Below are 22,955 nucleotides of genomic sequence, written 5' to 3' on the forward strand. Positions count from 1 at the left end.
CTCCTACATCTCTGACCTGCTAACTCCCTATCAACCTGCCCACTCCCTTCATTCAGCGGGCTCCGGCCTGCTCCATGTCTCCCGCCCTACCATCGGTGGCCGGGCTTTCAGCCCCTCTGCCCCACACTCTGGAACTCCATCTCACGGTCCCTTCGCCTCGCTTCCTCCCTCGCCTCCTTCAAGGCCGGTCTCAAGACCCTCCTCTTCGATTGTGCCTTCAGTCGCTCTCCCACTTCTCTGCCTTCCCTCACCCCTATCACACCCCTCCCCCATGTTTGGGTCCTGACGCATGACTGTCCAGCGCCTTGGGACAGTCCTCCTGACGTGAAAGGCGCTTTATAAATGTAATTTTGTTGTTGTTGGATTGTGACAGAGGTGAGACGTATTGAGTGAAGGGGTTTGTTTCTCTGACCCTTAGTGGGATAATCGGTGAGCGTCTGCCTCTACGGCTCTACCTGACCTTCGGCATGCTGAGCAGTGGCTTGTTCACAGCCCTCTTCGGCCTGGGCTATTTTTACCGAGTGCACAACCTCCATTACTACATCCTGGTTCAGGTGAGCGGGGCACCGGGTTCAAAGGGAAGCAAGCAATGAACCAGCTCAGTCCTCGACATTCCCTCTCAGCCTCTCCTTGTCCGGACTGGAAGGTTCCCAACACTGTGAGAAGACGGGCACCAACGGAGCCTGTGGACATCAGTGAGCATCACACTGCCCCCCCCCCACCCCGCGTCTCGCACCCCATCACACAAGACCCCATCACACAAAACCCCATCTCTCACCCCATCACACAAACCACCATCTCTCACCCCATCACACAAACCACCATCTCTCACCCCATCACATTTACCCCCCCATCTCTCACCCCATCACACAAACCCCCATCTCTCACCCCATCACACTGACCTCCCATCTCTTACCCCATCATATTGACCCCCCCATCTTTCAACTCATCACACTGACCACCCCACCCCCATCTCCTATCCCATCACACTGATTCCCTCCATCTCTCACCCTGGCAAACTAACCCCCCGCATCTCACCCCGTCACATTGCACCCCCATCTCTCACCCCGTCACACTGACCCCCCCCCCCCCCCATCTCTCACCTCGTCACACTGACCCCCCCCATTTCTCACCCCATCACACTGACCCCCCCATCTCTCACCCTGTTATAATGTCTCCTGCTGGTGAACCTGAACTTGTGTTTGCTCCCTGCCTCAGGTGGCCAATGGTTTGGTGCAGACCACTGGCTGGCCCAGTGTGGTGACCTGTATCGGAAACTGGTTTGGGAAAGGCAGGTGAGCAGCAAGTTTAATACACCTGCTGAGCCGAGTGGCAGCGACTTCTGATTTTGACATTGTGTTGTTAGCACTGCCAGCCCTTTGTAACTGTGTGTGTGTGCGTTTGGCAGGAGGGGGCTGATCATGGGCATCTGGAACTCACACACGTCCGTGGGGAACATCCTGGGCTCTCTAATCGCAGGCTACTGGGTGTCCGGACCCTGGGGGCTCTCCTTTGTGGTGCCTGGTCTCATCATAGGTCTGATGGGAGTTGTTTGCTTCTTCTTCCTTATTGAACGTGAGTGTTTTGCTGGCGACAGTTGGTTTGCGCCGTTCTTAGCTAATTGTGAGGGGATGGTGGGCAGAGTGGCCGGTTGGGAGAGGGCCCACGCGGGAAGGAATCGTGGGAGGAAGGGCCATCAAGGGACGGGCTAGCGGGGGGGAAGGGCTGGCTCAGTTGAGGGGATTAATCTTCTCCATTCAACTGAACTAATCTGAGCATTATTTTTTCTTTAGACCCACAAGATGTAAAATGCACTTCAACACAAATCAATGTAAGTGTTTACTCACTACTGGCACTGTTTAACTATAAGCCTGTGCTCTTTTACATTACTTTTTACTTTGCAAGCTACAACTCATTCAGATCTCCTCTACCTGCATTCTCACTGCTTCCAAACTCCTCGCATCCATCACCTGAGTCCCCACCAGATCCCACTGTCTCCCCGTCTCTTAGTGGATCAATTTCCAATTCTTCATCCTCACGCTTTATGTCCTAACACCTCCCTATCTTGCGGCCTCCCTATATAGAAGGAACTTTCTCCCGATGTCTTGATCAATAATCTCCCACAAAAAATATTGGTCATTCATTTCATGGCTGCTTATGGGTCATTGCTGCCCACAAATGCACAGTCACTTCATTTTACATCAACAACAACAACAACTTGCATTTATATAGAACCCCTCATGCAGGGTAGCTTCTCAGAGCGCTTACAGAGCACAACTACGGGCCGGAGGAGTGGGGAGGTGATCGTAGGCATGGTCGAAAGAGGAAGGTCTTCAGGCACGATCTGAAGATCGGGAAGGAAGGGGCAAGATATAAGAATAGAGGAAGAGTGTTCAGAGTTTAGGGGTGCAGTGGCTAAAAGTGCGTACTACCGATGGTGAAACGAAGGACAAGAGGAACATTCAGAAGGCTGGAACCAGTCGAGCGGAGGCGGTGGGTAGTGGGTTGGGGTGTAAGCAGATCGTAGAGGTAGGGAGATGCGAGGGCATGAAGGGATTAGAAAACAAGTGAGGATCTTGAAATCGATCCGTTCAGCGAGAGGGAGCCAGTGGAACCTGGCTAGAACTGGTGTGATGGGGTACAAGTTTAGTATGGGTGAGTATGCGGGTGACAGCTTTAGATCAGCTGGATTTTATGGATGGTGCACCTGGGAGACAGGTGAGGAGGGCATTTGAAAACAATAACAAGATTACATTTGTATAGTGCCTTTCACGTCGGGAGGATGTTCCAAGGCACTGGACAGCGTACAACATTTCAGACCAGAGCTGGGGTCAGGTTCAGAAAATCAATTTTTTCTTAAATTAAAAAAAAACAAAAGAAAAAAGGGTCAGGGTCAGAAAAGTCGAGTCTGGAGGTGACAACGCATGGACGAGAGGGAGAGGTGTGAGCAAAGCTGGTTAGCGAAAACACATTCCAGAGCATTGGCAAGGAAGGGCAGGTTGGTAATTTGTAAGGTTGGAAGGGTCAAGATGGTTTTGAGAAGCGGTATTAAGGGGGAGAGAAACAGAACCTGAGTGACTTTACAGTATATTCTGTGAAGCGCTTTGAGATGTCTCGACAATGTGATGAGGTGCTATATCAAATGCAAGGATTATTATTATTATAGTTGACTATGTGGGCCAGCAGCGGGGAGAGGAGGGGGAGTTGGGTGACCAGGATCTGGATGGGAAGGATATTTTCAATCTTTAACACAAAGAAGTCTAGGACTTCTTCACACTTGGCATTTGATATGAGGATGGAGGCAGCTTGGGCGGGGGAACGTGCTGAGGGGATGATGGAGAGCCTAGGCGTTGTTCTGGCAATTTTGGCCTGCGAGAGGGAGAGGCAGTACCTCGCTTCAACCGATTCTGTGCAATGGCTGACAGCGTGGACTCGATGATTCACAATATAGCGAAGGACATTCTTGCTTCTGCAGCTGAGGTTGTAGCTACAGCCTGCAAGTCACTCTCCGTGAAGTAGGACCCTGTCAGGGTAACCACAAAAGGAAGGAGAGTTATTAGGCAAGAACAGAGGCCTTTACAGTGGTTCTGAAAGCTTTCTCAGAGGAAACTAGATCTGTGGCAAAGGCAACGTAAAACCAAGCAAGGCATGAAACCAGGAAGGTTATTACAGAAATGAAGAGGGATCAATGCATCGCATAATTTCCAAAAATGGGCGCAATTACACAAAAACAATCGCAAATCTTTCCTCCGCTGCCTGAAGTCAGTTATCGGTCATGGGGGTCCCTCTGGGCTCGTGCCATGGACAAGTCCATTGTTCTACAACAGATCCACGAGGGTATCCTTGGCGTTTGGAGGGAGTATTATGCGGACTTGGTGTCTGACCCAACAGGCCGCAGTGGAGATTCATCTGCATGGAAGTTGGAAGTGAACTATGGAACAGATTGAACACCTTAGCGCCTCAATCGATTGGGAGGAGGTGCATTTGCACAGCGGCGATGCAGACAGCATTAATTCTAAATCCCTAAAAGCTATTTTGGAGTGGGGAGGAGAATTGAGAACAGCGAGGATCTTACAGATTCAAATCATGAACCCTCAAATCACCTTGTACTGCCCGCTGGTCAACAGAATTCTCTCTGAGTCACGCACCCCATCAGTGTTCCAAAGTACAATTGTGGTGTCTATCCACAAGAAGATTGAAACCGATAACTACAGAGGGATCTCACTGATTTCAGTGGCTCTTAAAGTGGTGCTTCGGGAAGCTACTGCATGTGTTTCGTACACATTGGAGGCTCGTGGTTTGATCAGGAAGGAGCAGGCTGGCTTCCGTTCTTGTGAGGATTGTGTGAGGGAACAGGTTGTGGCTTTTTATGAGATTGAGGAACATTGTAAGGCTAAGGGGAAACCTATCTTGCACTTACGGAAAAACAAATTGGGCGCTCAATCCATGACTGTTTGTGGGAGACTATTTGAGGGACACTGCTGTGCGCAATTGGCTGCTGCTTTTCGCCCACAAAGTATACAGTGAATTCACTTTACGGTACATCCTGTGAAGCGCTTTAAGACGTCTCAACGACATGATAAGGCGCTAAATCAAATGCAAGCATTACTATTCTGCAAAGCTTTCAACCTAGTACCTCATGAAACCCTCATGATGAAACTGGAAGCCATGAGAGTACAGGGCCAAATCTTGGATTTTATCTGGAATGTGTATTCCAGCTGCAAGATCCGTGCAAGGGTCAACAGTGGAGTTACTGAGCCCATCCCTTATGGAAGGCGGGGTAAGGAAGGCTACCCATTGTCACACACCCTATTTGTTGTAATCATCAATGATGTGTTGGACGGCATTGAGGGGGAAGAACTTGGTGTATCCATTCCAGGCCTCTGACAGGATTGCGGTGCTTCTGTTTGTGGATGATATTGTGCTGCTCGCGGACTCAACTGGGGACCTTAGGAGCTGCACTCGCCATCTTGAACACTGGGCAACCCGGTGGAACATGGTGGTGGGTGCTCCCAAGTGTGGAATCATGGTTCTGCATGGCCCAAGGAAAGATACGGAGGGTATTGATTGGAAGATGCAAGGGGCATCAGGAAGCGACTACAGGAGGGGGAGGGCTCTGACCTACATTGATTGACCTTTGGCTAAACCCCCTGGTGGCAGAGTTGGCTTCACAGTGGGCAAGACTATTTCCCAAAGCCCCTCACGTGAGGACCTGGATTGAGCAGCTGGTGCTGAGTAACTTGGTAACTTGGATCTCGAGAACATCAAGATATTTGGCACATCACAAGCTGTCCTGTAAAGGTCCTCCCACCACACTGAAGGCAGGTATTCATCAGATAATGGTAATAAATAATCCTTGCATTTGATATGATACCTTATCACGTTTTCAAGACGTCTCAAAGCGCTTCACAGAATATACTGTAAAGTGAATTGATTGTATATTTTGTGGGCAAAATAGCTGAAGAGGAAGCTCGGAGGCATGGGGTGACAGCTGCTGGAGGGCGTTATCTGGAGTCCGAGTTTGTGAACACATGTTTGTACATCCAGCGTATAGAATCCACCTTGATTGGCGTGCAGAGAGGTAAGCAGCTGCTGCTTAAACTCTGCAACTCCAATTGGTGGAATCATCGCTCAGTGGGAAGGCACATGTTCCCAAGCTGCGGACAGGAAGATGGTGGCAAAGCTCTTGTGTAATTCATACTAAGCTGTGTTGCCCACCGAGAAGCTCGCAGGGAGCTCTTGGTACCTACGATCCACCTAGTGGGGGCTCAAACCCGCGCTTGGCAGATATCAAATGACCAACTGGTGACTATCATCCTTGGGGGGACGTTAGAGAGGTCTCCTTGGAGCTAAACTGTCTCCAAGGTGACATGATTGGAGCCGGAGTGTCTAAATTGAACCAGCCCTCTGTGGCGGTCTTGGTAGTTGGGTTCCAGGCAGGTCTGCAGTACTCCAGGGTACTGCTGTTGACAGAGATCCAGCCTGGTGCATGGGCAGGAATTGGAAGGGCAGACCTGTCACTGGGGGCAGGGGCTCTTCCCACTCAGCTCCTATTAACCCTACAAGCCAAAGCCCTGATGGGTAGGGTGGTCCTACCTGGACAGGCAGCAGAAAAGCTTGCCAGGCAGCGCTCTCAACAGCAAGCTCTGTGGTTTTAGCTGGTTAGACTCCAGCAGTTACCCCACGCACACTCTGGGGTCCCCCAAGCCTGGGCTCTTGCCAACCTGCGCCTAATACTTTCTGGCATTAGACAAGCAGGAAGCGTCCCTCCAGGGAGAGAGTGGCATTCCATTCCAACAATCTATCTCTGAAACTTCCATATGTAGGAATTCTTGGCATTTTCAGCTTGGTTTGGATACTGTTAAGCATGGTGATGGGTTTCTGCACGTGTCAGATATCCAGCTGACCGACAAAAAAAAAAAAAACTGCCCCTATTTTCCTTCAGAACCGCCTACCTCTCCCCAACCTTTATGGTTGGCCAACAAAATAAATATTCTTGATTGAATATTTCTTAATGTATGCCATAAATGAAGAAATATTAAATCAAGAAAAAAATGAAAACGCGACTGAACTGAACGGCCAAGCGTGGACTTGTGCCTTGACTCATGGGAATATTCAGGGGTCACTTCTTGATGGCCACTTCCAGCCCGCGGGCCACAGATTGGCCACCAATATCCTATATGAAGGACGATATATAACTGCAAGTTGTTTTATTCAAAACACTTTGCTCGCTAATACCTGCAAACCAGCAGTTCCAAATAATGCAATGTTTCTCACTATTTTGACCGGTCTGGGTTTCGTCTGCCCTCCCTGAATTACGCAAGCAATGAGTGTTAGGGGGGAAGGGGGCGCCATTTTCCCCCCATCAGGGTCATGGTGCCATTTCCTCCCCGCCCCCCCGACAGAGTCAGGTGGCCATATCCTCCCTACCCATAGGGTCAGGGTTCCACTCCCTCTGGCACCCCTCACAGGATCAGGAGGTCGTTTCCCCCCCTCCAGCCCATAGCAGGGCTACAGCATGTCTCTAACCTGATTATTTTATTCAGAAACCAACAAAATGCTTCAGTGGGTGGAATAACCTGAGAAGCAAAGGGCAGCATTACAAGAGCAGCAGATCTGATGCCTCGTTGGTGAGTTCAGTCTGTCACCCTGTGCCAAGCATAATCTATTCCCCAGCGCCATAACACAGCCTTGCCCTGCCCTGCCCTGCCCAGCCGATTACTCAGTAACCTGTGACCCTGTGGGGATGGGGAGAATGTCACCCTTACCTTGTGGATGGGAAAATGGCCTCCTGACCCTGTAGGGGGAATGGTCTCCTGACCCTGTGGTGGGGGGAAATGGCCTCCTGACCTTGTGGGGGTGGGGGCATGAGGTAATGACCCCCTGCTTCTGGGTGGGAGGAAATGACCCCCTGACCCCGGGTGGGAGGAAATGGTCCCCTGACCTGGGGTGGGGGGGGGGGAAATGGTCCCCTGACCTGGGGTGGGGGGGAGGGAATGGCCCCCTGACCTGGGGTGGGAGGGGGAGGGAATGGCCCCCTGATCCTTGGGGGATAGTATGGCCCCCTGATCCTTGGGGGATAGTATGGCCTCTGACCATCGGTGGTCCTGATGTTGGTGGCCAGGGCTGGGTGAGTGAGCGGGGGCAGGTGCTGGTGCTGCCAGGCTATTCAGCGTGGGAATTGTTTGTGTGAGTGACAGGACTCGGAGTTTGAATGCTTTCTGAACAATGTCAGGATCCCAGCCAAGCCCAGCAGCTCCTCCAGCCATGTGGTAATCACAACAGAGAGTGGCAGAGGGACCCCTGCCATCAGCTTCCTCGGGGCCTTGAGGATCCCTGTGAGTACACATCCCTATCCCCTCCCCCTCACTCTCTCCCCCCCCGGCTCTCACTCTCTTCCCCCCCCAGCTCTCACTCTCTGACCCCCATCTCTCACGCTCTGCTCCCCCCACCCCGCTCTGACACTCTGCCAGCCTGCATTTCGCTCCCTTGTGTAAATCGTGTGTAATTTATTTTTCCGTGTTGTGCCAGGGCGTGGTGGAGTTCTCTCTATGTTTGCTATTTGCAAAGCTGGTCAGTTACACTTTTCTCTTCTGGCTGCCAATGTACCTAGCTAACGCAGGTGAGTTTGAGTTCACCTCATTTACAGTTAGTATTAGACAATGGAGGCACATCAGCCAGCCACCTTATGTTCATTCACAAATGCCTCTTCCAGTGGATGGGAGGACTGGCTGATTCCTGCTTGTCTAACCTTACCTTGGCGTGGGCGGGCAAGCTGGCTAGACAGAGATAGAACGATTGATAGAGCAAAAGATCGATAGAGAGAGAGCAATAGAAAGAGAGATAAGGTGTGAGTTCGACAGTGCGATCGATAGATAGATAGATAGAGTGAGTGTGTGTGTTGTCCCAGCTGAGGTCAATAACAGGATAGAGCAAGTATCTGGCACATGGAAATAGGAATGAAACTAACATAGGTCAGGCGCTGCGTGTAGACTGTTGTTTTCTCAATTTCACTGTTAAATTATTGAAAATCGTTTTTTTAGAGCATTTCGATGCCAAAAAAGCTGGTGATTTGTCCACGCTGTTTGACGTTGGTGGAATAATAGGTAGGAGCTCGTTCTGCGTGTGCAAAAGCAAGTCTTGAATGAGCAAGAGAGAGAGTGACTCATGAGAGTGAATGCTAGAGAAAGAAATTGTGAGTGAGAGCGAGTGTGACTGTGCGAGGGTGTGTGGAGTACAGTTGTGTGAGGGTGAGTGTGAACGTGCATGGAGTGAGGGTGCGTGCGCATATAAATGATTAAATCATAAATAAATAAATCATCAGTGATTGAATGTGTGTGAATATTAATGTGTAAGCCCAATGCGTTTATGAATGGGTGGAAGATGACCATTATTCTGTGTTTCTTTCCCAGGAGGAATCTTCGCGGGACTCTTCTCAGACTACACAAGGAAGAGGGCGTCCACCTGTGCACTGATGTTGCTGCTGGCAGCACCAACAGTGAGTGTAAACCTCAGATGCTGTCAGGCTCAGTCTCTGCTCCCAGCCAGCGACCTATCTCTTCTGATGTTACACTGGTGACTACCCTCCACGAGTGACTGTTCTCCTTTGGGGGGGTGTAAGCGGGGTCACCTTGGAACTGAATTGGCTCCAAGATGATATGCTTGGCTTGGGTGGGCAGTATTCCAGGGCACTGCTGAGAACAGGACAGCCCAGCCTGGCTCATCAGCAGGACTTGGAAGGGTAGACCAGTCACTTGGGCAGAGAGTCATCCCACACAGCTCCTGTTAACCCTGCAAGCCAACACCCTAAGAGGTAGGGTGGTCCTAGCTGGACAAGCAATATAAAAGCTTGCCAGACAGAAATATAGAGCTGTGTGGTTTTACCTGGTGAGACTCCTGCAATTCCCCAACACACACTTTTGGGTCCCTAGGCCTTGGCTCTTGCTAACCTGCTCCTAATACTCTCTGGAATTAGGTAAGCATCCTGGTTTTCCATTCCCGCAGCTTGGATTTTGGTGGGATTTCCCTCTCTCGAGACCGTTGGCTCCATGCTCGGGATCTCTGCACAAGCTTGCTCCCAGTCCATTGTTAGCTGTGGTACTATTTGCCGTTGAATTGGTAATTCAGTAAGTAAGAACCCAGTTGTTAGTCGATTGGCCAATTGCTTTCTGGGGATAATAGTCCCTTTTTTAAAAAAATGTAGTCACTCAATTTATGATTGATTGTGGAACACTGCTGTGCACAATTGGCTTTCACCCATTTTATAGTATATCCTTGTGGAGTCCTGTAGCTCAGTGGTTAGAGCTTCGCCTTGCAAGCAAGAGCCCGCAAGCGATTCCCAGAGAGCGAAATATTGGGCAAGGTTCCTTACTCCACATGCCTCTGTTTACCCAGTAGTAAGTAGGAACCCAGTTGTTAGTCGATTGATGGATAGCTTTTCCATGGGTAATAACTCCTTCAAAAAACAATAATAAATTGGTCACTTTAATCCACGACTATTTGTGGGACACTGCTGTGCGCAATTAGCTGCCGTGTTTCTCCCACAAAGATATACAGTCAGTTCACTTTACAGTATATTCTGTGAAGCCCTTTGAGACCTCTCGAAGACGTGATAAGGCATTATATCAAATGCAAGGATTATTATTATCTTATGAAGTGCTTTGAGACATCTTAATGATGATAAGGTGCTAAATCAAATGCAAGGATTATTAGGAATGCGCACTCTCTCCCTCCTGCGCATTCCTTTCCAACAATCTATCTCAGGAATTTCCATGTGGGATGCCTGGAATTCTCAGCTTGGTTTAAATACTCTTAAGCATAGTGATGGGTTTCTGCATGTGGCAGACACCCGGCTGGCCCCACAAAAGTTACTTCAGCCCTTGGACTGTCGGAGACAGTCTCTCCTCCTGGCCAGTGTGCTGACTGTGTCTCTACTGACGTTCCTCCAGCTCTCTCTCTCTCTGTCAGATTCAGCCTCTCCTGCCTGCAATTCCCCCCCAACTGTCACTGTGTACTGGGCTACTGCATTATATTTGGATTGTTCTAAAACATGATCTCTTTTACAGCTCTATCTCTTTTGTACCGTGAAATATATGGGTCTGAAAACCATCATTGGTGAGTCCCTTTGTGCAGGGGATTGGATTTAGGTAGATTGGCGGAGAATAGTGGAGATTAGGGATTTGAGTGAGTGGATTCGTGTAGATTAGAGTGTGGGTGTTGGTAGTCTCGGGGATAATTAGTGATTGGGGTTTGGTGTGGGGGGATTGGCAGCTGGAATCTTTGTTAACTTTAGAGATGTCTGAACACAGAATAATTATTCATCTCTCTCTCTGCTCCAGTTATGCTCATTGGCTGTGGGGCGTTAGTGAATGGACCCTACTCTCTGATTACAACGGCTGTATCTACAGACCTAGTGAGTATTCTGTGGTTTCCTTTCCCTTCTTTTACACACAGGTTTTTCAAAGAGTCGGCACGGACACAATGAGCCGAATGGCCTCCTTCTGTGCTGTATAATTCTATGATTCCTCCCTGCGGTCGCATGAGTGATTTATAAAGCGGCTGGATTATTTCGGCTCAATATGAAGATGTGGAATATGGAGACATTAAGGGCTATGGATGAGACATCCTTCAGCTGAGACTTTAAATCAAGGTCCCATTTGCCTGTTTAGGTGGACGTTAAAGATCCCATGGCACAGTTCGAAAGAGAAAGGAGTTTCTCCCAGTGTCCTGGCCAACAATCCCTGAAATTAAAATTGTTCGGTCACTCCATGGCTGTTTGTAGATCATTACCTTGCTGCCACGTTTTGCCCACAAAATATGCAGTCACAACACTTTACAGTATATTCTGTGAAGTCCTTGGAGACATCTCAACAATGTGATAAAGTGCTATATCAAATGCAAGGATTATGATTATTATTATGGAGAAAGCGTGGGGCATTGGAAATATAGATGTGCCAAAATACAATAATCTGGGGGAACAGGCTCAATGGCTGAATGGACTCTTATTTTCCTATGTTTTAAGGAATTTAACCCAAGTTAACCCAGTTTCTCATCATATTCATTTGTCCCAGGTATTAATGTAGTGAATCACCCTCCAAGCCTATATGTAGGTATATATGCTCCCTAAGATTTGGGTCCAAAACTGAACCCAGTTACTGCAAATGAGGTGTGACCGTTGCTGTATATAACCAGGTTAGCCCTTCCTTACTTCTATATTCCAGAGTCTGTGTAGCTACAGTGACCCCTTTTCCCCGCAAGGTCCCAGCACAGGGGTAACAGGAGAGCAGGTATAGTCTCCCCACTCCCCAGCACAGTGGGAACAGGGTAGAGGTGCAGTGCTCCCCCAACACAGGGGTAACAGGAGAGAGGTGTACTGCTCGCCCTCCCCCCCCCCAGCACAGGGGTAACAGACGAGCAGGTGTAGTGACCCCCCCGCCGCCTCCTTCCCTCCCCGCCCTGCCAGTGACCATGTTCGGCTTCTGATTTCCAGGGCACCCATACAAGTCTGATGGGAAATTCCAAGGCGCTGTCCACGGTCACAGCAATCATTGATGGCACTGGCTCAATCGGTGAGTGGTGGTGAGAGATCCGCTCTGCATTTCCCACTTAGCAGTGCTTAACCCGCGGTTAGTGTGAGTGACACAGGGTCAGTGTGAGTGATGGTGAGTGACACAGGGTCAGTGTGTGTGACGGTGAGTGACACAGGGTCAGTGTGTGTGACGGTGAGTGACACAGGGTCAGTGTGTGGGATGGTGAGTGACACAGGGTCAGTGTGAGTGACACAGGGTCAGTGTGAGTGACACGGGGTCAGTGTGAGTGACACATGGTTAGTGTGAGTGATGGTGAGTGACACAGGATCAGTGTGAGTAATGGTGAGTGACACAGGGTCAGTGTGTGATGGTGAGTGACGCAGGGTCAGTGTGAGTAACACAGGGTCAGTGTGAGTGACACAGATGTCCTCTGTGGTGTGGGTACTGATGGTTGTGGTGTAGCTACTGATGTATTGTGTGAAGGGCGCTATATGGGATCAACTTCTACATGTATGTGGATGACACCCAACTCTATCTTTCTGCCTCCATCCTCAACTCCAGGACCACTGCTGTCCTGACAGACTGCCTGTCGGACATCAAGTCCTGGATGAGGGCAAATTTCCTTCAGTTGAATGTGAACAAGTCTGAGGCCCTCCTGATTGGCTCACGCCAGCGCCTCTGCACCTCAGGCTCTGGCAGTATCAACCTCCATGGTTGCACACTACAACTCACCAAGCCAGTCAGGAACCTAGGTGTTTTGTTTGACCCTTAACTGTCTTTTCTCCCCCACATTCAAGCCTTGACCCGCTCTGCCTTCCCTCACCTCCGTAACATCGCCCGACTCCGCCACTACCTCACCCCTCAGGCCACTGAAACTCTTGTTCATGCCTTCATCACCTCCAGACTCAACTATGCAAACGCCCTGCTTGTTGTGCTTTCCAACTCCTCCCTTCACAGCTGCAGATAATCCAGAACTCTGCAGCCCGTGTCCTCTCCCGCACCAAACTCTGTGACCCCATCTCCCCCACTCTCGACGGACTCCATTGGCTTCCTATCCTTCAGAGGATCCAGTTCAAGATCCTGGTCCTCACATATAAAGCCCTCCATGGCCTCACCCCACCCTACCTTTGCAACCTCCTAACCCCTTACCAACCCACCTGTTCCCTCTGCTTAGCCGGCTCTGGCCAGCTCTACATCCCCCGACCCATCCACTCCACCATTGGCGGGAGAGCCTTCAGCCACTCCGCCCCAACCTCTGGAATTTCATCCCCCAGTCACTCCGCCTTGCCCTCTCCTTAGCCTCCTTCAAGTCCGCCTCAAGACCCTCTTCTACGACCATGCCATCGACCACCCCTCGTCCCCTCCCTTCCCCCCACCCCTGACCCCAGCTCGGGTCTGAAATGCTGTACTCTGTCCAGCGCCTTGGGACGTCCTCCCGACGTGAAAGGCGCTATGCAAATGTAATATTGTCGTTGTTATAAATGTAAGTTGTTGTTGATGATGTTTCTGTGGTGTAGGTGCTGCCCTGGGGCCACTGTTGGCTGGCCTGATTTCTCCCACGGGCTGGAACAATGTCTTCTACATGTTGATGGCAGCTGATACTTGTGCCTTCTTGGTGAGTGACATTTTACGCATTGCTGAACACACTCAACAAATCCACATCCCATTCACACTCACCGTGTGGTGGGTGACTCCCTCCCTCTTTCGCATTGTGTGTATACGTGTGTGTGTCTTTCTTTAGCTGTGTGTCTGTCTCTAGCTCTGTGTGTGTCTCTCTCTCTAGCTGTGTGTGTGTCTCTCTCTCTAGCTGTGTGTCTCTAGCTGTCTGTGTGTGTCTCCCTCTAGCTATGTGTGTATCTCCCTCTAGCTGTGTGTGTGTGCCTCTCTCTAGATGTTTGTGTGTGTGCGTCTCTAGATGTGTATGTGGGTGTCTGAATCTCTCTCTCTAGTTGTGTGTGTGGGTGTCTCTCTCTCTCTCTCTGTCTCTCTAGCTGTGTGTGTCTCTCTCTCTAGCTGTGTGTGTGTGCCTCTCTCTAGATGTTTGTGTGTGTGCGTCTCTCTAGATGTGTATGTGGGTGTCTGAATCTCTCTCTCTAGTTGTGTGTGTGGGTGTCTCTCTCTCTCTGTCTCTCTAGCTGTGTGTGTCTCTCTCTCTCTAGCTGTGTGTGTGTGCCTCTCTCTAGATGTTTGTGTGTGTGCGTCTCTCTAGATGTGTGTGTGGGTGTCTGAGTCTCTCTCTCTAGGTGTGTGTGTGGGTGTCTCTCTCTGTCTCTCTAGCTGTGTGTGTCTCTCTCTCTAGCTGTGTGTGTGTGCCTCTCTCTAGATGTTTGTGTGTGTGCGTCTCTCTAGATGTGTGTGTGGGTGTCTGAGTCTCTCTCTCTAGGTGTGTGTATGGGTGTCTCTCTCTCTCTGTCTCTCTAGCTGTGTGTGTCTCTCTCTCTAGCTGTGTGTGTGTGTGTGTCTCTCTCTCGTCAGTATCTCTCACAATACTCCTCTCTGTGTGTCTCTATCTGCCAGTGTGTCTCATTGTTTCTCTTGCTGTGTGGCTGCTGGCTCTACTGACTGATGCTCTTTGCTGTGACTTTAGTTGCTGTCACGCCTGGTGCTGAAGGAGCTTCACCTCGTGGGGACCCCAGAGGAGACTGGCGAGTAAGAAATTTTTTTTTGTCTTTTAATCCAAGCTTCCACTTCCTTCCTCCCAGTTTCAAGGTCCTCATCCTCACACAGCCCTTTGTGCCCTGGCACTTCCCCATCTCTGGGATCTGCTTCTTCCCACCCCTTCTGCTCTCCCTCACATCCCTCTGCTCCCCCCCTATCCCACCCTTCTGTTACCCCCGCAGGCACTCCCTCTGTCACTTCATCTCACCCTATCTATCTGTCTTTAAATGTGCTAACTTTCGGCTGTAAGTCAGAAGGTTGTGGGTTCAAACCCTACGTTGGGATGTGAAATCACATAGCTGATACTCGTGTGTGGGGTGGGGGTGCTGGTGGGCTGCATTGTTGGTGGTGCCGTCGTTCGGATGAGATGTTAAACCAATGTCCCATCTGCTGGTTGAGGTTAGAGATCCCATGGCGCTATTTAAAAATGGAAGGGAGTTTCTTTTTTCCTGGTGTCTTGGCCAACAATCTTCCAGACAAAATTGGTCATTATTCACTCCACTTCACAGTCAATCCTGTGAAGCGCTTTGGGACGTCCTCTCACCTGAAACGCAAGCATTATTATTAAATTCCCCCGCCCCCGAAAATCTACCTCTTCTATTCCACCTATCGTCACCTTCCTACCCCCAACCTCCCCCACAGTCCCGAACCTCTGACCTCTCACTAGAGCACTCCCAAGACATCCTAGTGAGGGGCGCTGTAGAACTTCAAATAAAGACAGGTTAGAAAATCCCATCTTCATCTGGGGGCAGTTTGTCTGATGAGTGCTTGTTTGCCCACAGGCTGAAAGAACACTAGGACCTCCAGCACCAGCTCCAGCACCAGGAATACCTTACTGAACAAGCCATTGCACTGTCTGCCTTTCCCTTATTGGGGAGAGGGGGCAGAAGCCGGGGGATGGGGAAGAAGCTGGGGGATAGGGTAGAAGCCGGGGGAGTGGGAAGGAATCTGGGGGAGGAGGAAGGAATCTGGGGGAGGGGGAAGGAATCCGGGGGGGAAAGCCAGGCGAGGGGAGGGAAAGCCGGGTGAGGGGAGGGGAAGCCGGGTGAGGGGAGGGAAAAGTGGAGGTGGGGAGGAGCAGTGAGGGTTTATTAGTACCCCCACCCCCCGGGCTGGCCCCACCCTCCCCGGGCTGAAACCACCCCCCCCCTTGCGGGCTGAAACCAAACCCCGTGGGCTGGCACTGATTTTGGGGGCACTCCATGCTGGCGCTGAGGGCTGGCAGTACAAGCACAGGCTTGTTGTTCCTGCCTCTTGTAAACCTTTATCACATTCAGTGACGAGCGTGTCTCTCGGGGGAGAATTGCGTGCTCTATTTCAGGCAAATATAAATTTCTAAGCCGATATGGGACTCTCAGTTGAGGATTGCTCTTACGTACTTGGATGCTGTTAAGCACGGTGATGGGTCAGACGACCGCTGACCAAAAAATTAATCTAGAAATCATGAATGTTATAATTGTCACTGCACTGGTTATTTATTGGTACCTGTAGCCTTGCTGCACTGCCGAGCTGTTTGTGGGAGGAGATGATCTATGAAGTGGCTGCAGACATGGGCAGCTGTTCCTGATGGGTTTATTTTTACACGGAGAGCTCTTCAGAGACACAATGCATTTGTCCCTTCAGGTGTCTGATTGCACTTTAGTGACCTGCCTCTGTCAGTGCCTCTCGAGAGACAGAACCAGAAATAAAAAAAATCCACAATAACATTCCTCTGAGTGAGACTCACAGTCAATCATTTGTGGCTGTTTGTGAGACATTGCAGGGTGCAAGTTGGCTGCCTCGTTCACAAATACATAGTTGCAACACTTCACAGTAAAATCTTGTGAATGTGATAAGGCGTTATCAAATGCAAGAATTATTATTTTATATATTATAACAAGAAGACGAGATCTCACAAAGTGCTTGGAGTCCTGTAACATAGTGGTTAGAGCACTTGACTCACAAGCGAGAGGACCTGGGTTCGATTCCCAGACAGGGCGAAACATTAGGCAAGTTTCCTTACTCCACAAGCCTCTGTTTACCTAGCAGTAAGTAGGAACCCGATTGTTAGTTGATTGGCGGATCGCTTTTCTGGGGGCAATAATACCTTAAAAAAAATAATAAAAGTTTGGTCTCTCAATCCACGACTGTTTGTGGGACACTACTGTGCACAATTGGCTGCCGCGTTTCGCCCACAAAATATACAGTCAATTCACTTTACAGTATATTCAGGGAAGCACTTTGAGACTTCTCAAAGCTGTGATAAGGCACTATTAAATGCAAGGATTATTATTATTTTGATGAATTATTCAGATTGAATATATATTTACCAAATCATTATCAGTGGTATAATGAAGTGCTGTTAAACTTTCTTTTTCTTAGTAATTGTGGTGTCTGACCTTTCACTGGAATACTCGGGGATCAATGTGTTTGGAACTTTAAATGTTTAATGTTTGTCTATAATCTGCAATAAATTATGTTCTGATATTGCCTTTCCTGGGTATGCTTCCCTGGTGTTGAAGTTATGGTGCGTGGGGGTTCCCTTGAATACTAGTAAATATACACATTTAGNTTTTACTTTAAAAATAATGAAAAGGTGTAATACAAATTTTCTGCGGTCAATGAGTTAGTGATTTGCTTCCCGGGCTGCAACCAACCTGCACACGATTGTTGTCGCTCTGAGATCTCAGCTCAGACTCGGCAGCTAACCTGGCAGTGTGGACAGACAGTATAGAGGGAGCTTCACTCTATCTCTACCCCTGACCTGGCAGTGTGGACAGACAGTATAGAGGGAGCTTCACTCTATCTCTACCCCTGACCTGGGAGCGTGGACAGACAGTGTAGAGGGAGCTTTACTCTGTCTCTAACCCACGTTGCCTTGATATGGCCTGTGCCCTGGTGACTGATGATCTGAATTTTTATTTAGTGAAATGAATGTGCTGTTCAAGTTGAGTTGCAGGAGTGTGTTGTGAGAGTGAGTGAGGGGTCCGCCTGTACAGGTGCTGGGAGTGTGAGCAATTGTCCTGAGAGCAGCAACTGCTAATTATGTTGATTACTGAGTGAGCAATTAATGTGATTAGGGGGTCAGGCTCTGGAGTCCTGTAGGTTAGTGGTTAGAGCATTCACCTCGCAAGCGATAGGACCTGGGTTTGATTCCCAGTGAGGCGAATTTTGTTAGGCAAGTTTCCTTACTCCACACGCCTCTGTTTACCTCGCAGTTAGTAGGAACCTGGCTGTTAGTCGATTGGCGGATCGCTTTTCCAGGGGTAATAACCCCTTCCAAAAAAAATAATAATAATTTGGTCACTCAATCCATGACTGTTTGTGGGACACTGCGTGCAATTGGCTGCCATGTTTTGCCCACAAAATATACAGTCAATTAACTTTACAGTATATCTGTGAAGCGCTTTGAGACGTCTCAAAGATGTGATATCAAATACAAGCATTATTATTATGGGGGGGGAGCTGTGGGTGGGACTGTGGCTATGGGTGAGGCTGAGCTGGGACTGGGATGTGGGTGGGGCTGGACTGCACTAGGAGAGGCTGGACTGCACTGAGCTAAGCTGGAGGAGAAGATGCTGACGGGCTGAGGTCCCATTAATTGCAGAGTTGGGAAAGCTGCTTTCTGGCCTACATTAGCCTAAAAGGGTCGTCTCTACAATCTAACTGAAGCTGCTGGTCGTGTGCTTGTCCAACTACCGCTCCATTTCAAACCTTTCTTTTCTATCAAAGGTATGAAACAAATCATCGCTTCCCAGCTTTTTTCTTTCCTCTCCCAGCATTACCTCCATGAACCCCTCCAATCTAAGTTTTGTGCTGCTCACAGTGCAGAGAGCCGTGGTCAAAGTGACAAATGACATTCTGACCACCTGCAACCAGGGCCCTCTCTGTCCCTTCATCCTTCTCGACCTGTGGGCCACTTTTAATACTGTTGACCATTCTATTCTTCTTCACCGCCGCTCTTCTTACTTCCATCTCAATGATTCTGTTCTTGCCTGGTTCTGATCCTACCTTTCCCACCGTTTGCACTTTGTGGCCACTGACGGCTTCTACTCTAGCCCCCACGCTGTCACGTGTGGCATCCCGCACGGCTCTGTCCTCATTCCCCTCCTCTTCAATCTATACATGTTCCCGCTCGGCGATGTCATCCACAGGCATGGAGTCAATTTCCACATGTATATGGATGACGCCCAGCTCTGCCTCACCGCCTCCATCCTCGATTCCAAGACCGTTGATGTCCTGGCTAATTGTTTGACATCAAGTTCTGGAGGAGATTCACCTCCCTCCAGCTCAATGTCGGCAAGATAGAGGGCCCTCCTGCTTGGCTCCCGGCAGTGTCTCCTCACCTCAACCGCTGACACTATCACCATTCATGGCTGCGCTCTTCACTTCACCGAGCCAAAACCTCGGTGTCCTTTTCGACCCTCAGCTATCCTTCAAACCCTACATTCAAACATGTGCCGTGACTGGTTCCGCCTTTCCAACCCTCCGCAATGTTGCCTGCCGCCGCCACTGCCTCTCACTGCAGGCCGCCGAGACCCCGATCCACTCTTTCATTAAATTACGTCCCAGCTTGACTATTCCCAAATTCCTGCTCACTGGACTCTCCCCTCCACCAGCTGTAGTTTATTCAGAACTTTGCAGCTAGTGCCCTTTCCCACACCAGGCTCCAGGAACCCATCACCCTTGTCTGGCTTCACTGGTTCCCATTCCTCAGAGAATTGAGTACAAAACCTTTGTCTTACCTTCAAGGCCCTCCATGGTCTTGCTCCCCCCTACTTCTCTGACCTCACAGCCCAGTATCAGGCTGTCCACTCCCTCCGCTCGGAGGACAGCGGCCGTACGTCCTGCCCTAGCATTGGCGGTCAGATATTCAGCACTCACACTCTGGAGCCTTAACCCAGATGTGAAGCAGGACAGATTTGGTGGAGCGCAGTTGCACAGTGGGGAGGGTTAGAATGCCAGAGGAATGGACATGATGTTAGTGAACAGGAATAAGAAGCAACAGAGAGGAGTTATGGGGGGATTAGGTCAAGACATGGTGGGTTTCATGCATGAGATGAGTGAAAAGGGCTGAGGAGGCTTTTTCTTACAATAACCCTCTCTTTGTTATTGCTGGAGTTGGGCCTGGTGATGGGGGCTAGAGTTGGGTTGGGTTCTGAGTGTGTGGCTGTGGAAGTTGCTCCTGAGTGTTACTGTCAGCTGGTTACAGTCTGGGACCATCAGGAGCTGTAGAAGGAGTGCAGGTGACAAGCATTGTGTCTGAGGACAGTGTGGTGCTGACACCTCAAGAGCAAAGCTCTAGGGACTAAATAAAGGCCTGCAGCCCGTGAAGAGGTTTCACAGCACAGCCTGGCTCATCAGCAGGACCTGGAAGGGCAGACCAGTCACTGGGCGGGTGGGGCAAGGATTCTTCCCACTCAGCTCCTGTTAACCCTGCAAGCCAAATCCCTAACTGGTTGGATGTGGAGTGGAGTTGCATCCTAAATGCAAATTTAGGATGTGACCTAAATTAACCTGATGGAGTTGTCTATACAATCTAACTGAAGATTTTTCCTGTGTTGGGACACTGCTGGAGTTTAACCAGCTAAAACCATGTATGCCATGTATGGTTTTAGCTGGTTAAACTCCAGCAGTGTCCCAACACACACACACACACACACTCCAGATTCTCCAAGCTCCAGCTCTTGACAAACTGCATCTAAAGTTTCTGAGATTAGGTGGCATATATATGGGGAACTCTTGTCGGATGTGGATATTAGGTGGCATATATATATATGGGGAACTCTTGTCAGATGTGGATACTCTTAAGTACAATGATGGGTTTCCAAGTGTGGAACCCCAAAAAAATACATACGCTGTGACCCTCACAACACACACACACTGTGACGCTCACACACTGTGACCCTCACAACAACAAAGTTAAATTTACAGAGCGCCTTTCACATCAGGAGGATGTCCCAAGGCCCTGGATAGTCAGGGGTCAGAACCCGAGCATGGGGGAGAGGTGGTGAAGGGGTGAGGGAAGGCAGAGAGATGGGAGGGCGACCGAAGGCACGATCGAAAGGGAGGGTTTTGAGACTGGCCTTGAAGGAGGCAAGGGAGGAAGCGAGGCGAAGGGACTGTGGGATGGAGTTCCAGAGTGTGGGGACAGAGAGGCTGAAAGCTCGGCCACCGATGGTAGGGCGGGAGATATGGAGCAGGCCGGAGCCCGTTGAACGGAGGGAGCGGGCAGGTTGGTAGGGAGTCAGCAGGTCAGAGAGGTAAGAGGGGGCAAAGTCATGGATGGCCTTGAAAGTGAGGACGAGGATCTTGAACTCGATCCTCTGGAGGATGGGGAGCCAGTGGAGTCGGGCGAGGGCGGGAGTGATGGGGTCACGGAGTCTGGTGCACGAGAGTACACGAGCTACAGAGTTTTGGATGATCTGCAGCTTGCGAAGGGAAGAGTTGGGAAGGCCGATGAGGACAGAGTTTCCATAATCGAGCCTTGATGTGATGAATGCGTGGGTGAGGGTTTCGGCAGCCTGAGGGGCGAGGCAGTGACGGAGTCTGGCAATATTGCGGAGGTGGTGGAAGGCAGTGCTGGTCATGGCGCGGATGTGGAGGAGAAAGGACAGTTCAGGGTCAAACAAGACACCCAGGTTCCTGACTGCTTAGTGAGGTTGAGAGTGCAGCCGTGGAGGCTGATGCTGCCAGCGCCCGAGGTGCAGAGTCACTGGCGCGAGCCAATCAGGAGGGCCTCAGTCTTGCTGCCATTCAGTTGGAGAAAGTTGTCCCTCGTCCAGGACTTGATGTCGGACAGGCAGTCCGTCAGACGCCAGTAGTCCTGGAGTTCATGGTGCAGGCAGAGAGATAGTTGGGTGTCATCCATATACATGTGGAAATTTACCCCATGTCTGTGGATGATGTCACCAAGCGGAAGCATGTCGAGGGTGAAGAGGAGGGGACCGAGGACAGAGCCACTGTGACCCTCACACACACACTGTGACCCTCACACACTCTTCCCCCCCCCACACACGCACCGTGTCCCCGCCCCCCACCACCCACCCCACGGCAGTCGCACCTGCTGATGGTAAGGCCTGACAGCTATCTGGGCTGATAGTTCTCGGTCGATGATGAATGATGATGAGTTTGAGAAATGTTGGGCAGAATGAAGGAAAGTCCCGTGAGGTGGGAGCTGGGGCTGAGCCTATTCCTTACCAGTCACAGAATGCAGCTCGCTAACACCTACCCCAGCAGTTGCCATGGGCACACTGAGTGCTTTGATACAAGTGGCCAGCTCATCCCTGCCTCAGTCACTCAGTCAGTGAGGAGAGAGCAGAGCTGCAGCAAGGCACTTGGAGGTTCCTGTGCAACCCACGGTCACGGTCAGTGTCTGGGTTCTTGGTCTGGGATTGGACTAGTGCAAAGGTTTGGGTTCTGGGTCTCAAATTAGAGTCTGGGGTTTGGGTCCCCAGTTAGGATCAGGCATCTGAGGCTCAGGTTGGGATCTGCACCTGGGGTCATGGTGTGGGATCTGCATCTCAGATCCTGGTCTGAGGTTAGGGTATGGGTCTGGGGTTAGGGTGTGGGTCTGGGGTTAGGGTGTGGCTCTGGGGTTAGGGTGTGGCTCTGGGGTTAGGGTGTGGCTCTGGGGTTAGGGTGTGGCTCTGGTGTTAAAGATGTGGGTCTGGTGTTAGGGTGTGGGTCTGGTGTTAGGGTGTGGATCTCGGGTTAGGGTGTGGGTCTCGGGTTAGGGTGTGGGTTAGACTGGGGTGGATCTCAGGTTAGGGTGTGAGCCTAGGTCTCAATTATGGGTCTAGGATTTAGGATCTGTGTCATGGTCTTGGGTGTAGGTCTTGGAACTGGGTCTTAGGTGTGGTGTCTGAGTTCTGGGAGCACAGGTTAGGATTAGAGTTGGGTTTTTTGGTGTGATTTAGTGTTGGAGTCTCAGGTTAAGATGTGAGTTAGTGCTGAGATTTCAGACGGAGATGTGAGTTAGTTTTAGAATCTCAGGTTTAGATGTGAGTTAGTGCTGGGTGTAAGAGGTATGGGGCCTTTATCTGGGTTCAATAATTGAGCCCATTCCTGGGGTCTGGTATTCAGCAATTTAAAGGCTAGCATTTAATGTCATTCTTGGGGTTCAGAAGCTCTTTCTGGGGGTGGGAGGGCCTTTACCATTCCTTGTGTTCACTGTTTTCTTCTACTGATAACAGGTCCTTTATATTTTTGTGTCTCTTGTAAATTGACAGTGTTAGAGTGTCTCAAGATTAAGGTTGGTGTGTGGGTCTGGGTACAGCGTCTGTGGGT

At 50.1% G+C, this 22,955-nt stretch overlaps 1 protein-coding gene across 8 annotated transcripts in view; it reads left to right on the forward strand.

The window, feature by feature from the left end:
• The window catches only part of LOC103185177 (high affinity cGMP-specific 3',5'-cyclic phosphodiesterase 9A), a 54,634-nt gene that overhangs the window by 11,796 nt on the left and 19,883 nt on the right, over nt 1–22,955 (forward strand). For 3 of the 8 annotated variants that reach the window (XM_042334551.1, XM_007903559.2, XM_007903562.2), the window contains 14 exons: nt 419–554; nt 1,219–1,295; nt 1,409–1,575; nt 1,794–1,831; nt 7,047–7,130; nt 7,701–7,838; nt 8,032–8,122; nt 8,544–8,606; nt 8,913–8,998; nt 10,566–10,614; nt 10,839–10,912; nt 11,990–12,068; nt 13,547–13,644; nt 14,617–14,678. In XM_042334551.1, coding sequence (XP_042190485.1) covers nt 419–554; nt 1,219–1,295; nt 1,409–1,575; nt 1,794–1,831; nt 7,047–7,130; nt 7,701–7,838; nt 8,032–8,122; nt 8,544–8,606; nt 8,913–8,998; nt 10,566–10,614; nt 10,839–10,912; nt 11,990–12,068; nt 13,547–13,644; nt 14,617–14,678 — 1,242 coding nt within the window. Of the gene's footprint in view, nt 1–418; nt 555–1,218; nt 1,296–1,408; nt 1,576–1,793; nt 1,832–7,046; nt 7,131–7,700; nt 7,839–8,031; nt 8,123–8,543; nt 8,607–8,912; nt 8,999–10,565; nt 10,615–10,838; nt 10,913–11,989; nt 12,069–13,546; nt 13,645–14,571; nt 14,679–15,469; nt 15,592–22,955 lie in introns of those variants that run through there. The other 5 variants (XM_042334552.1, XM_042334553.1, XM_007903561.2 and 2 more) reach the window with 4 other exon arrangements.

This window comes from Callorhinchus milii, unplaced genomic scaffold, assembly GCF_018977255.1.
Source record: "Callorhinchus milii isolate IMCB2004 unplaced genomic scaffold, IMCB_Cmil_1.0 Scaffold4, whole genome shotgun sequence".
In the NCBI taxonomy this organism is placed as follows: Eukaryota; Metazoa; Chordata; class Chondrichthyes; order Chimaeriformes; family Callorhinchidae; genus Callorhinchus; species Callorhinchus milii.